We start from the raw sequence: 13,214 nt of genomic DNA, 5'->3' as shown, positions 1-13,214 counted from the left end.
CATTTCCAGAGGCACCTTTCCTTTCCCTGGATTTTGGATTCTCCATCTGTCAAATGTATATGATAACACAAACAACCGAAGAGGAAATTCCTTGTTGGTGGTTGACATTTTGTCCTTAGCCTTTTTGTTCCTTTTGAATGTGCTCATGCCCTTTAAGGATTCAGCAAGACAACACCACGCAGGCTCCCTATCTCCCCAGCACAGCATCACACCCAGAGCATGATGGTCCTTCCTCCTTCCAGGAGAGGCAGATACAAATCTGAGGACTCAGAGAGATGCCTGGGGGTACAGTGGTGGAGGGGGTATGGTTTGCTCCACACCTGAGCAGCTGGCTTCAGGGTAGCCCTATCCCTGATGAGGCCAGCTAAGGGCAAGTGAGACTTTTCTCACTCTCTGGAGATGCGAAGTAAAGAGTGGTGGAACCCTCCCAGACAGAGGTCACTTGATTAACCCAGCCCAATGTTATCCGGATAACAAGGTCAAGTACTTCTCACTGTGAGGAATTTTCAATTTATTTCACAGACAAGATAGCTCCAACTAAGCCAGCATCTCTCCTCCCCTGGGAACATTATTAGAGGAAGCTGAGGGAGGAGAGCCCAGAGCCCTTTGCTGGGACCCTGCCCTCACAGTCTTCAGGGTCCATCTTGCCAGGGTCCCACTCATTTCCCTGCTGGGAGTTCTGTGCAGTATCTTTACAAGAAAGGGGCCAGAGTATTAAGAGGGGGGATAAAGTCAGCTCTTCCCAAGTTCCATCTGGGATTCAGAGTGCAGCCTTTAAAGGAGTGCGGTCCTTTCTGTTGTTTGGTTTTATTTTGCATTCAGTTGAAATGTCTATGTAATTTATGACAGAGGAAGTCAGTTGCTTTTGCCTGCCTGCCGTTCCTTCTGTTTCCCCCACATTTTTCTTTAAGGAACCATATCCTTATTTATTCTTTGCCCATTTGGTTTAGGAAGGGCTCCCTAAACTCCTGATCCAGGGAGGGTATAAAACATTGAGTTGTCACTAATGGAGCTCTAGTCTTCTGATTACCAGGCTAGTTAAGACATGCCCACTTCAGCCAAGTTGAGTCAGTGAGAATCATCACCCTGGGCTCTTGGGGTGCATTCAGGGGAGAGGCACTGTCTCTTGAATGGGGCTGATAAGATGACTAAATAAAAGACTGGGGCTTCCTGTGGCCATTCTTGTCTTCCTATGTGTTGGCTTCATTCTCAGGCAGACTTCCCATGTGGTAGCAACAAAAAGAGATGGAGAAAGAGGGAGAGAGGAAGACAGGGGAGTAATCTGGTGACGCTTCCTCTCTGAGTTCATCCACGCCTGAACTGTATCCTTGGACTTCCCAACTAAAGAAGCTCATGACTTCACTTTTTCCCCTTAAATTTGTTTGAATAGAATATATGTTCACTGCATCAGGAAAAAAACCCTGCAAAAACCCAAAGCAAAACATCTCTTGTTCACTTCCTGGTACAACAGCCTTGGTATCTTGGGGGGCCCACAGAAGTCAAGTGGTACCCAAATACACATCTGCAGCATGGCAGAGCAAGGGGACTGCTAGCCTTGAGAGTTAGTTGCAGAAACAGAACCAGAAACTCATTTTCCTTGAAGAGTTGTGTCTCCTCAGGCAATTCACAGCTCCCTGTTGGGGCCTGAAGTTCTTCATTTTAGCGTGACTGAGTCAGAGAGAAAGATTAAAGGACCCCTCTTAGGACAAAACCTATAGGATTCCTGTGGGCAGCCCCTATTTTGCTGGTTCTTGACACAAGGCTTAATTTGTATGTTGATTTCATAACTGCACTTATTAATCAGGGTAATGATACTCTCCGTAAGACACTGATTTCTTACGTGCTTGGTTCGGCATTTGTTTGGTCACTGTATTTAGTGTGAGTCCTGGATAAGGCTGCTACACTGGCATTCCCTTAACCAGAGTTACAGTCTCTCACTTGGTACTCTGTTCTCCCTTAATGCCATCCATCTGCACGATAACTTACATGAGTCATCTCCCTCCAGCTTACTCATTCATGCATGTTCTTTCCGTTTCCTGTTGCCCTTGTTCTCTTGCGCAATTTCATTCATTAATCTTTTTCTCCTATTGTCACCATCCTCTTTCTTCCAATACATGCCCTGGACGATACTAGTCTTTAATACTCTTACTTTTTTTTTTTTTTTTCATTTCTCATATACTCTCCTCCTATCACAAAATGTCCATAAAGGTAACCACCATCTATTTACCACTTACTGAGTATCTACTATAGGTCAAGGGCTTTGCTGTATCATTTCTTTAATGACCTCTCAAACACCCTCTGAGATGGGTATTGTAGATTATGTGATTTGGGCTGAATTACTTAACTTTTCTGAATATCTGTCATCTATAAGATATACACAATGAATGTAAGAGCTGAAGCTAGAAACCTGGTTTATGTTTCTCCAAACCTGTGGTCTTTCTAATAAAATGTCTGGACTCCCTACATGTGTACCAAATGTTAAGTCCCACAGCTTTCACACAAGCCAAGCCAGCTGCCTTTAGATCTCTAATTAAATGGCGCATCAATACCTGATACCAGGCTGCCTCAGGGACAATTACTCAGGTCTCCGAGAGTGTCCCTGGAGGAGCCACTCAGACAAGACCGAATAAAGAGAAAGAAGAACTCTAGGGAAGATAGACAGTCAAAGCAAGATACACAAGTAAACCAAGTTTCAGAGAACCCACCCCTCTTCTTTCCACATTTCCTCTCAAGGAAACATCTAGAAAATATATTTTAGAGAAAAAATGAAAAGTATGAGAAATAGGGATGCACAGATGATGTGGTACCTGGGAAATTAGCTGGCTTTAAATCTGGACTCTTCCATATCGAGAAGACTATATTCTGGATTTCATGGACAATCCATAAGATTTCCAGGGGAGGAATAATTATAAGCGTCCCTACCTAAATGCCTTGGATAGCGATCTACCTCCCCTCTAGGTCTCATAGCAGTGTGGTGATAAGAAATAATCCATTCTTTCTCCCAATGAATTGCAGGTGCAGAGAATAATTTGTAGAATACAGTGGGAAGTCTAGAGCTAGGGCTGAGCAAAGTCAGATGCAAGTCTGATGGGTTTCCTGCTGCCCGACCTCTAACTACACTTCACTAGGGGATGGGGTTCAGTGGGGCTTTCCTTGACAGCCCAGTTATTCAATTACTTGCACATGGAAAACAATAGAGAGGTGAGTCTTTTGCCAAGTGAAAAAGTGGCAGTTAAAAGGCGGGTGTGAAAAAAAAAAAAAAAAGGCGGGTGTGCTCGCAGGTAGGCCAGCCTATAATTTGGGGTTGTTAATAAGGCTGTTATAGGAGTTTCTCAAGCCATCTTGGAGACTAGAGATCATGGGACTAGATTATAGATTTATTCTAAGTAAACTGAAAAGCTCCAAGTACTGGAAGGGAGAAAGCCAATATTTACTTAGTGTCTGAGAGGAATCCTATTTTTAATCTATCCACCAGAAAGAATTGAGGAACCAAAATCATGTAGTTTTTAACAGGGGAACCAGACCAAGACTGATCATTTTAACTGAATGGGTGAAGAATAAGAACAACGATAACATCATCATAGTAATAATCTTCACCATAGAGATTGGATAATCTTTTGAAGTTAAAAGGAAGGAAGGGAGGAAAAAAGACCTAAGGGAGCAGAAGAGAGAGAAACAGACACAGACAGACAGACACACACACACACCAACACACACAGACACCCACACAAGAGAGACACCCTAATACTTCAGAGGTGGTGGAGATGAGGAGAGAGTAGACCCCACGTAGCAAGGAGAGGAGCCTGGAGCCAATATTACTCATTTATTGTAAGCTCAAATCAGGTCATCTTAGTATGGTGGTGATTCATGATTTGTATGAAAGTTGTACCTTTTTAAAAAGATACATCATTTGATTCTCATGGTACTCCTATGATGTAAGTGTGTGAGGTAAGATATAAATGGATTTGACTTCTATGTCTTGTGTAGCCTCTTGCTTTTTTCCCCCACCTAATATCTTGGACAGTTTGTCACATCAGGACACAAAGATTTATCTCATTCATTGTAAACATTGTAGAGTATCCCACAGCGTGGGATATACTCTGAGTGATTTAGCCACTGCTGACAATACACACTCTTGCACATATTTTTTGGTGAAGCTGTAGTTAAATCAGCAGATTATGTTTCTCAACAGAGGACAGGAAAGTGGAAGACTCCACAGACAGCTGGCACCCTTGCTCCCAAGTGGAGATCCCGCAGAGCTGCTGTCGTGGTCAGACACTAGCAGGGTTGTGGCTCAGACTGCTGGGAGAAGCTGAAATGTCACCTGAGGACTCACCTGCTCCAGGTCCTCGGCTGACCTTTTGTTTTCTCCTGTGGGATCCTGATAGGGCAAGACAAAGAGCTCGGCAGCGGTGGGTAAGCCAGGGAGCACCGCCACCAAGATGTGCTGTCCCGGAACCCCGGTGGCCTGAGGGAGAGACACAGAGGTGCACGTGAGTCCTACAGGAAAGCTGATGAGAAGGGGCCAAGTGTTCAGCAGAGAGTTGGGGGGGGTGGGGAAGAAGACACAAGGGTGTGGAGGTGGGGTGGGAAAGTAGGGTCCCGGGTGCACCAGTTGGGAAGGGATGTGAGAGACACCACTGGGTACAAGTCAGACTCTGAGGTCTGATCCCAGCTCCATCCCTATGAGACCTTAAACACTTTGCATCTCCTCAAATTAAAAAGTGGGAATAATAGCAGTACCTGCCTTGTATAAGTAAGTGGACCTTGCCAGTGAGAAGGCCGTCACTTACTGAGCTTTATCTTCTGCCCCTCATGGCTTAACACTTTCTAACCTAGCTTCCTTCTTCCTCGAAGCATTAGAGTTACTCTCCAAACTGACCAGGCACACCTCCGTCACCTAACCTAACCCCAGACCACAGCCCCCAGGCGTCTGCTGAGTTCTCCACAGCGTCAGACCCTGACGACCAGCCCGTTCCAGGAAGCACTCTCAGCCCTTCACCCTGCTGCATGGAATCTTCTATTAAAATCATAGATATCACTCACTCAAGAACCTCCTCTTTCCTGAGCCCACTCTCTAGATGGTTCTAGAATCCATGGCTACAATCCTGGCTTCTCTCTCCAGCGGCCAAGTCAGAACGTCATCTGGTTGTTTTATGAGAACTTCTCATATTCACCCCGGAAATCTTCATTCTGCACGTGGATGACTGGAGCCACTCCTTTCCCAGATACCCTAGCTGGGAGCCTTATCTCATCTCCAGCACCACACTCTCCGTTCCATGTCCTATCTAGTCAGTCTATGAGATCTTGACAAGTCACCCTCCACACGAATGATCCTATTGGTTCCTTCCTGTTTAAATGCCTCCCCTGTTAATATCTCAATTCAGCCTTTACACCCTCTCCCCTCAAGTTTTACAACAGCCTTCCCATCTCCAGCAGACAGGCTACTTCCAGATTTATCTTCCTACAGTCCAACGCAGATTGTGTTTCCATGTCCAAATTCATGCACAAATTCCCACTGCCAACTGGGTTAACTATATATTCAAAGCCTTCTGCAATATGGTCCCACCTTTCCTTCCTAAACTAATTACCCACAACTCATAATGTCATCTTACGCTTAGCCAAATAGACTCATGTACAATTTCTCAGTACTCCAGCCTTTTCTTGCAAATGTTTTTGTGCATGCCATCTCCCCCAGAATGTCTTTTCTATACATTTGCTGCTAGGACATTACTTATCCTTCATGAGCCCTCGTAAAGTTCACTTATTTCAGAGTATTTTTCATGATTTCCCAATTAGATGATTGTTGGTTTCTGAAATCTACATTTAGATTTTTTTCAAAGTAGCAGGAAATTCCATTTATTGGGTCCTTACCATGTGTCTGGCATTGTGCTAAGCAACTTCTTAATATAATGTAATGCGACCCCCCACAGCGACTCTTTGGAGCAAGTGTTAATATGCCTCTCTGTGCAGGTGAAGACAGGTCACGGGTTGGGAGTCTTCAGGAAGCTGGCTCTGAGTTTAGTGCGTAGGGTGTTTGTTAGGGGACATTCTTGGAATCAACATCTACAGGAGCAAAGGCCAGGAAGCAGGAATGGGCAGAGGGAGAAGCTGAGCTGTGATAAAGGCCAACAACAGCCTCAGAAGATCCTGTAAGGAGTGAGAATGGCCCTTCAGATTTGTCTGAGGTTGAACTGAGTGGACAGGCCTTTATACAACTGCGTCATTGGACGTGAGCCACTCCGAAAGGGACATGACATGGGGAAGGCCGCTGAAGCCTCTGCCCACAGCACTCCCAGTAGCTAAGATAACAGTCTTTCCCTGAATGGGGATCTGGGCGGGGCATCTCTATTTCTGCTACTACAGGACAGACAGTAGATGGAGGAAAGTTCAACACTGGCTCAGGGTCATCTAGGTAGTGAGTGGTGACACTTAGTTTGGAAACTTGGTCGGACCATAATGCCTCTGTCCTGAACCAGCGTTCTCCTGCCTTCCTTCTCCTGACACTTATCACAAAGCAGCTCCTATCCCAGCTGATATCATACTGTTTTATGGCCATCTTAGATTTTAAACTCAAAGCTTATGTCTAAACCATCCTCGTCATCAACAAAACTGTTTACTGAATGACATTCAATTAAAGATTCCATTGTAAAATGTCAATAGAAAAATCCCAATCGATGAGGAAAAGGCAGTTGATTTTATATCAAATTGTGTTACAGAATGAATAGGAAGAAAACTATAAATAAGTTGACTGCTGGCTGTACCTCTTATAGAGCTTATTAGGGGACACTTGGCAAGAGGGTACTTCAGAACTTAAAGAAGTGGCCAAGTGTAATTACTGATCTCAAAGACAGGGTGGGGCGCTAGGAACCAGGGCTGGCTCAGCTGCCTCTTAGGATTGGGTAACCAAGGAGTCTTTAAAGCTCCCTCCACCCCATCACCCCTTATCCTGAGGGATGTTGAGCCAACCTGTTTGTTCTGCATTTAGCTGATTATGCTATGCAGTGGCCTAGAAATATTAATGAGCAGTCATTTCTAGCCTACTGGACAGCTGGTGGAAAGGTGGAGCCTCAGGGCATCTGATCCCTAGACAATTAATGGGAAGAGAAATCAGCCTGGAAAACACCACTGCTGAGCTAATGCCTGGTTGATAAATCACCTGGGGGTGTTGGATACCTGCCTAGGAGATCTACAGGGACATGGATCTCTAGAATGCCGTAGACTGAAGGAGGTGAGCTGTGGGTTCACTGAAGGGTATAAGTCATCTCTCCTGGACAGCAGAGGAGAGAAACCAGTTGTCACACCAGGGACAAACAGCTCCAAGGGCAAAAGGGCCTGTTCCAGTTGGGCCTGTGGTCTGGTAGCTGCACCCCCTGGTGGCCATAATGTTTAGCCACCGATAACGTCATGGATGCTGAGTCATTAAGAAAGATAAAGGTGAGATGGCATTTACCCAGAGGCACAGACGATAACTCTTCTCCACCCCACTATTCCATTTATTCCTGTCTCTCTATGTAACAAGGCAAAGGATAGCAGCAGAGTGGAGTGGTAATCAAGATTCAAACCTTGATGGTCTGACTCCAGAGCCTGATTTTAAACTGTACAGCATTGGGCAAGTTACCTGCCTCTAAATTCAGTTTTCTCACTTGTAAAGTGGGAATAATTATTCTATCTACATCATAAGCTAGGGGTTTTGTGATTAAATGTGTTTAAAAATGCAAAACACTGAGAAGAGTTTCTGGAATATTGTAAGTGCTAAATAAATATCAACAAAGATAATGGTATGAATAGGGGAAGGCCAGCTCTTTGCCAAAAGGCTGGATGCGAGATCTGTTTTCTGAGCAGGGGTTACCTGAATGCCTTTGTCTCTCCTTATCCCTTTGGGCCATGAGACACCATGCGTCGGGTGCAGGAAAGAATGTATAACTAATCCTAAATTGACTTTTCTTTCGCGCTAAGAATAGACTTTAGGGAAAAGTCATCTCTGATTTTCTGGGTTTGTGCAATAAATCCAAGCAGCTCCATGAGCAGATATCCCATTCCTCTGATTGTTCATGGAAGTGGAGTATGCAGGGGGGAATGTGCCTAGAAGAGGGTGTCTTGTCAAATTGTAGGTGACCTTTGCTCAGAGAGGGAGGAACCACACCACCTTGTTACTCTCCCAGGAACTGGACGGGGCTGTGCTTCGTATGTGAAAACCCAGACATGGGATTCAGATCCTTCACTTCAGTTTTGTAGCTCTGTCACTCATTAGCTGTGAGGCTTTAGACAAGTTATTTAACTTCTCTGAACCTCAACTGCCTAATCTGCAAATGAAGACAATAATACTTTCTCTTTTTTTAGCATCTTTTAGGTTCCCCACCCCCCGCATTTTTTTTTTTTTTTTGGCCGTCCTGCATGGCTTGCAGGATCTCAGTTCCCCGACCAGGGAATGAACCTGGGCCGTGTAAGTGAAAGCACTGAATCCTAACCATTAGACCACCAGGGAACTCCCAATAATACTTTCCTCTTGGGGCTGTCGTGGGAGAGAAATGTCATTAAAAGAATTGGGAGGGGCTTCCCTGGTGGCGCAGTGGTTGAGAATCCGCCTGCCAACGCAGGGGACACGGGTTCGAGTCCTGTTCTGGGAAGATCCCACATGCCGCGGAGCAACTGGGCCCGTGAGCCACAACTACTGAGCCTGCGCGTCTGGAGCCTGTGCTCCGCAACAAGAGAGGCCGCGATAGTGAGAGGCCCGCGCACAGCGATGAAGAGTGGCCCCCACTTGCCGCAACTAGAGAAAGCCCTCGCACAGAAACGAAGACCCAACACAGCCATAATTAAGTAATTAATTAATTAATTAATTAAAAAAAAGAATCGGGACATAGTAAGATGACTACCCTCCTGGGCTGAGCGCTCACTGTGCTGCTGTGCCGGCCATTCATGAAGCTGGAACCCAGGCTGCTCTTACTAACTGTATTCACGCTGTGCCAGTCTGATGCACAGGAGCTGATTTTTACATGCACCAATGGCTAATCGTGAACTCTGCCACGTGACTGTCACATATTTCCAGGGTCGTCTCCTCTAAGCAGAACAAGCGTTTCACAAGGGGTAAGGACCCCCCCGATTACTCTATTTCATTTCCCCCCATGGCACCTGTGACGTGTCTGCGCGTATGGGGCTCAGCTTTGCAGGTATCAGACAGATGATACCCACTTCCCCTGGCCTCCGGCTCTTTCCTGCCATTTCTCTGAGCAAGGGTCCCCTCTCCATGAAGCTCGGTAAAGACAGAGAGGAAAAGGGTCTGGGCCAGAGGAGTTGTTTGCACTCACCGCCACCAGGGACTTTTTGATGACTCGGCTGATGTCTCTCCTCCACTCAGGGATGTCCGGGTTGTAGTCGTCCAGGTTTGGAGAAAAGGACAGGCGAAGAGATCGGAATTCCTCTGGAAATACGACAGTAGGGGGATTACTATAAGTCAGATAGGTCTCTCAAGAAGTCTGTTGTACTTTATATTTTATGCAAAGCCCTAATGGAGGGTCCTTTTCCTTCATACTCACCAGAGAGACCTTACTACAAGGCAAGTTCAATATCCCATCCCTCTTACCTCTCAGCTCCTTTTCCAGACCAAAGCCCTAGTCTGTGGCCCATGCTTAGCTCCACAGCCTTGTGCACTGTTCCCAGTTCTAGCCCCTGCACTCCTGGACACTAATTGTGCACACCTGAAGTGCCCTGACAGCATCGCAGGTTTATGCCCCTGAGCCTTTTTGCACACACTGCCCCTTGCCTAGAATGCCCCATCCTTCTCACCTTCTGTGCACACAACATTCAAGCTCTAGTTCAAGCACTTACTGACTGAATAATCTCCCCCACCACGTTTTGATTTTCTTTCTTATGGTACAACTGTGTTGGGCACATACCTTCATTATCATTACATCATAATAATTATTATATGATTATATAATTATAGTCATCATTGTAGTCATTCTATTGCTAAATTCTGTTTGCATGGAAGTTTCATTTAAAGGAATTTTCAGGTCTTTAATTCAAGGGTTTTGTTAGTTGGCACAGTAGCCCCTGAGTTAATCTTGGGCCTCTAGGAAGTAGATGGAATTATAAAAGCAAGGATTTTGTGCAGAAATAAAAGAATTCCCTTGTCTATAAGAGGATATGGGGAGGAAGTCAGAGGAGCTTGAAGCCCCGCCAGACCGTGATGCATATATGACACTTAGTGCAAGAGAGGGAGGAAGGTTCAGCAAGACTGATGGGAAGTCCACGAGCCAAAGTCAGCCAGAGGAGTTCCATGTCCCAGGAATGGGTTCGCCCTCGTATTCCTACCGCACTCAGTCACTGGCTGGCTGGCATGGCCTTGGCCCTAGCACGATGATGAGTTTCAGAGCACAGCCCTGGGGGGAGGGGGGGTCTTAGCACATGGTATACTCAGATCACATCGCTCCCCTGAAACCTGCTGGAGGCTCCACATTGTATTTTGAATAAGATTCAGATTCATATCATGGCCTTCATAGTCTCACACAATCCAGTGCCGACTTTCCCTCCTGTCTTATGTCCCTCAGGCTGCCCTACACTCCACGACCACGTCCTTCCCCGTGTTCCTCAATGTGCCGTGTTCCTTCCCATGTTAGCACACCTCCAAGTCCCAGATGACAGCCTTCTCGGCTCCTTTTCAGCCTTCAGTCTCTCCTGGGAGAAACCCCTCCCACCAGCAACCTCAGGTATCCTCCCTTTCACCAACTCTAACACCTTTCACCATATGACCCTATTTGTCTTCTTTATTCTTCCTGCTTTTTAAATTATTTTGTTTTGGGGGGTAAGCGGGGAGGGACAAATTGGGAGATTGACCTACACAAACTACTCTATATAAAATAGATAACTAATAAGGACCTACTGTATGGCACAGGGAACTTTACTCAATATTCTGTAATGACCTATATGGGAAAAGAATCTAAAAAAGAGTGTAGATTTTATATATATATATATATATAAAACTGAATCACTTTGCTATATACCTGAAACTAACACAACACTGTAAATCAACTATACTCCAATAAAAATATAAATAAATAAATAAATATATAATTCGGGTTTTTTTACTGTCTGTCTCCCACAGAAGAATATTAGTTCAATGAGGACGGGGGCACTGTGTTCCTGGCCCTTTGGGACGGTGCCCAGTTCATGTTAGATCTTCAAGGACTAAGAGTCATTTAATTAATACATGTTTGTTGAATAAATAAATGCATAAATATCAGTGGAGGCTCTCTGTAATTTATGCATTTTATTATTCAACAAACATTTCTTTCTTGTTTTAAGCATGTTCTGGTGTTTCAGGAGGGGTTTAGCAACATCGGCAATACCGATGACACGTTCAGGGAACACAAAAACCCACTCGTGCGTTTCCTAACACTGCTAAAGATTTATCAGGCGCAGGCACTGAAGACTCTTACGTGATCAGGCCTGTACTTATGGCAGTCAGCTTACTCCAAAGATGTATTTTTCAAAGTTTGACTATTTTATGAGTCAGTGGCCACCGAGGTGAATATCCCTGTTTCAGTTCTGATGGAGAAGAATGAAATGCATACTAAGTAGTAGTACGGTAAATGGCAGCACCAAGGAATCACCCACTGAGTCCTAACTTTTCACTTTGAAGATGTATGTGTATGTCATTTTCACTTTCCCCAAACCTCTTAACCAAACTGTGGAGACTTCATTTCAAAAGAAGATATTTATCTTAATAAAAAGACACAAATGAGAAAAATGGTGTGGATCCCTTTGTAATTACTTAGCATGCTAAACAGCAGTGCAGAGAAACGTTATCCCTAAGTTTATTCAACAAATAGGGGATGCATGTGGGAGGACTGAAAAGGGTAAACACCAGTAATATATGTACTTTTTGCAGCTGCTGAGAGATGAATTCTATACATTTACATTTTCTTTTTCGTATTTAAAGGCAAACCTGAGCCCTGAAGCAAATTAAGGAAAACCATGCAAACTAAATTTTCTTGCCTCCAGTCTCTTGTGTGGCTTTGGGCAGACAATCTTTCCTCTGCCAACTTCTCAAATATGATACCTCCTTCAGTCTGACCATAATGGTCTTAAATTTCCCCTCAGCTTAATTAAACTTTAGACAGGTTTCTTCCGGACTTCAGGCTCTGACCTCCCTTTTCTTAGAGCATCTACTTTAGAAACTTGCGATTGTAAATTCTTTCTCTGCACCTTTGAGATGTAAATCTTCTGCAATCCAGGAATGCCTTTCTCAAGGATCTGGGAGACATCTCTGAAATGGACATACAGATTGCCAACAAACACATGAAAAGATGCTCAACATCACTAATTATCAGAGAAATGCAAATCAAAACCACAATGAGGTATCACCTCACACTGGTCAGAATGACCATCATCAAAAAATCTACAAACAATAAATGCTGCAGAGGGTGTGGAGAAAAGGGAACCCTCCTGCACTGTTGATGGGAATGTAAATTAATTCAGCCACTATGGAGAACAGTATGGAGGCTCCTTAAAAAACTAAAAATAGAACTACCATATGACACAGCAATCCCACTACTGGGCATATACCCTGAGAAAATCATAATTCAAAAAGATACATGTACCACAATGTTCATTGCAGCACTATTTACAATCGCCAGGACGTGGAAGCAACCGAAATGTCCATCGACAGATGAACAAAGAAGATGTGGCACATATATACAATGGAATATTACTCAGCCATAAAAAGGAACGAAATTCAGTTATTTGTAATGAGGTGGATGGACCTAGAGTCTGTCATACAGAGTGAAGAGTCAGAAAGAGAAAAACAAATACCGGATGCTAATGTACATATATGGAATCTAAAAATACGGTACTAATGAACCTTTATTCCTGCAGGGCAGGAATAAAGACGCAGACGTAGAGAATGGACTTGAGGACACAGGATGGGAAGGGGAAGCTGGGACAAAGTGAGAGAGTAGCATTGACATCTATACACTACCAAATATAAAATGGATGGCCAGTGGGAAGCTGCTGCATAGCACAGGGAGATCAGCTCGATGCTTTGTGACGACCTAGAGGGGTGGGATAGGGAGGGTGGGAGGGAGACGCAAGAGGGAGGGGATATGGGGATATATGTATATGTATAGCTGATTCACTCTGTTGTACTACAGAAACTAACACAACATTGTAAACCAATTATACTCCAATAAAGATATATATATATAAAAAAA

The 13,214-nt window shown here is 44.5% G+C and overlaps 1 protein-coding gene across 7 annotated transcripts in view; it reads right to left on the bottom strand.

The window, feature by feature from the left end:
- SORCS1 (sortilin related VPS10 domain containing receptor 1) overlaps positions 1–13,214 on the bottom strand; it is a 556,698-nt gene that overhangs the window by 25,774 nt on the left and 517,710 nt on the right. For all 7 annotated transcript variants that reach the window (XM_082425095.1, XM_082425099.1, XM_082425096.1 and 4 more), the window contains exons 22-23: positions 9,312–9,424; positions 4,337–4,468 (exon numbers count right to left, since the gene is read on the bottom strand). In XM_082425095.1, coding sequence (XP_082281221.1) covers positions 4,337–4,468; positions 9,312–9,424 — 245 coding nt within the window. The remainder of the gene's footprint in view (positions 1–4,336; positions 4,469–9,311; positions 9,425–13,214) is intronic.

Source organism: Balaenoptera physalus (assembly GCF_965194825.1).
Source record: "Balaenoptera physalus genome assembly, chromosome: 14".
Lineage (NCBI taxonomy): Eukaryota > Metazoa > Chordata > Mammalia > Artiodactyla > Balaenopteridae > Balaenoptera > Balaenoptera physalus.
Note: the sequence above shows the minus strand (reverse complement) of the source record. Positions and strands in the feature narration are given on the sequence as shown.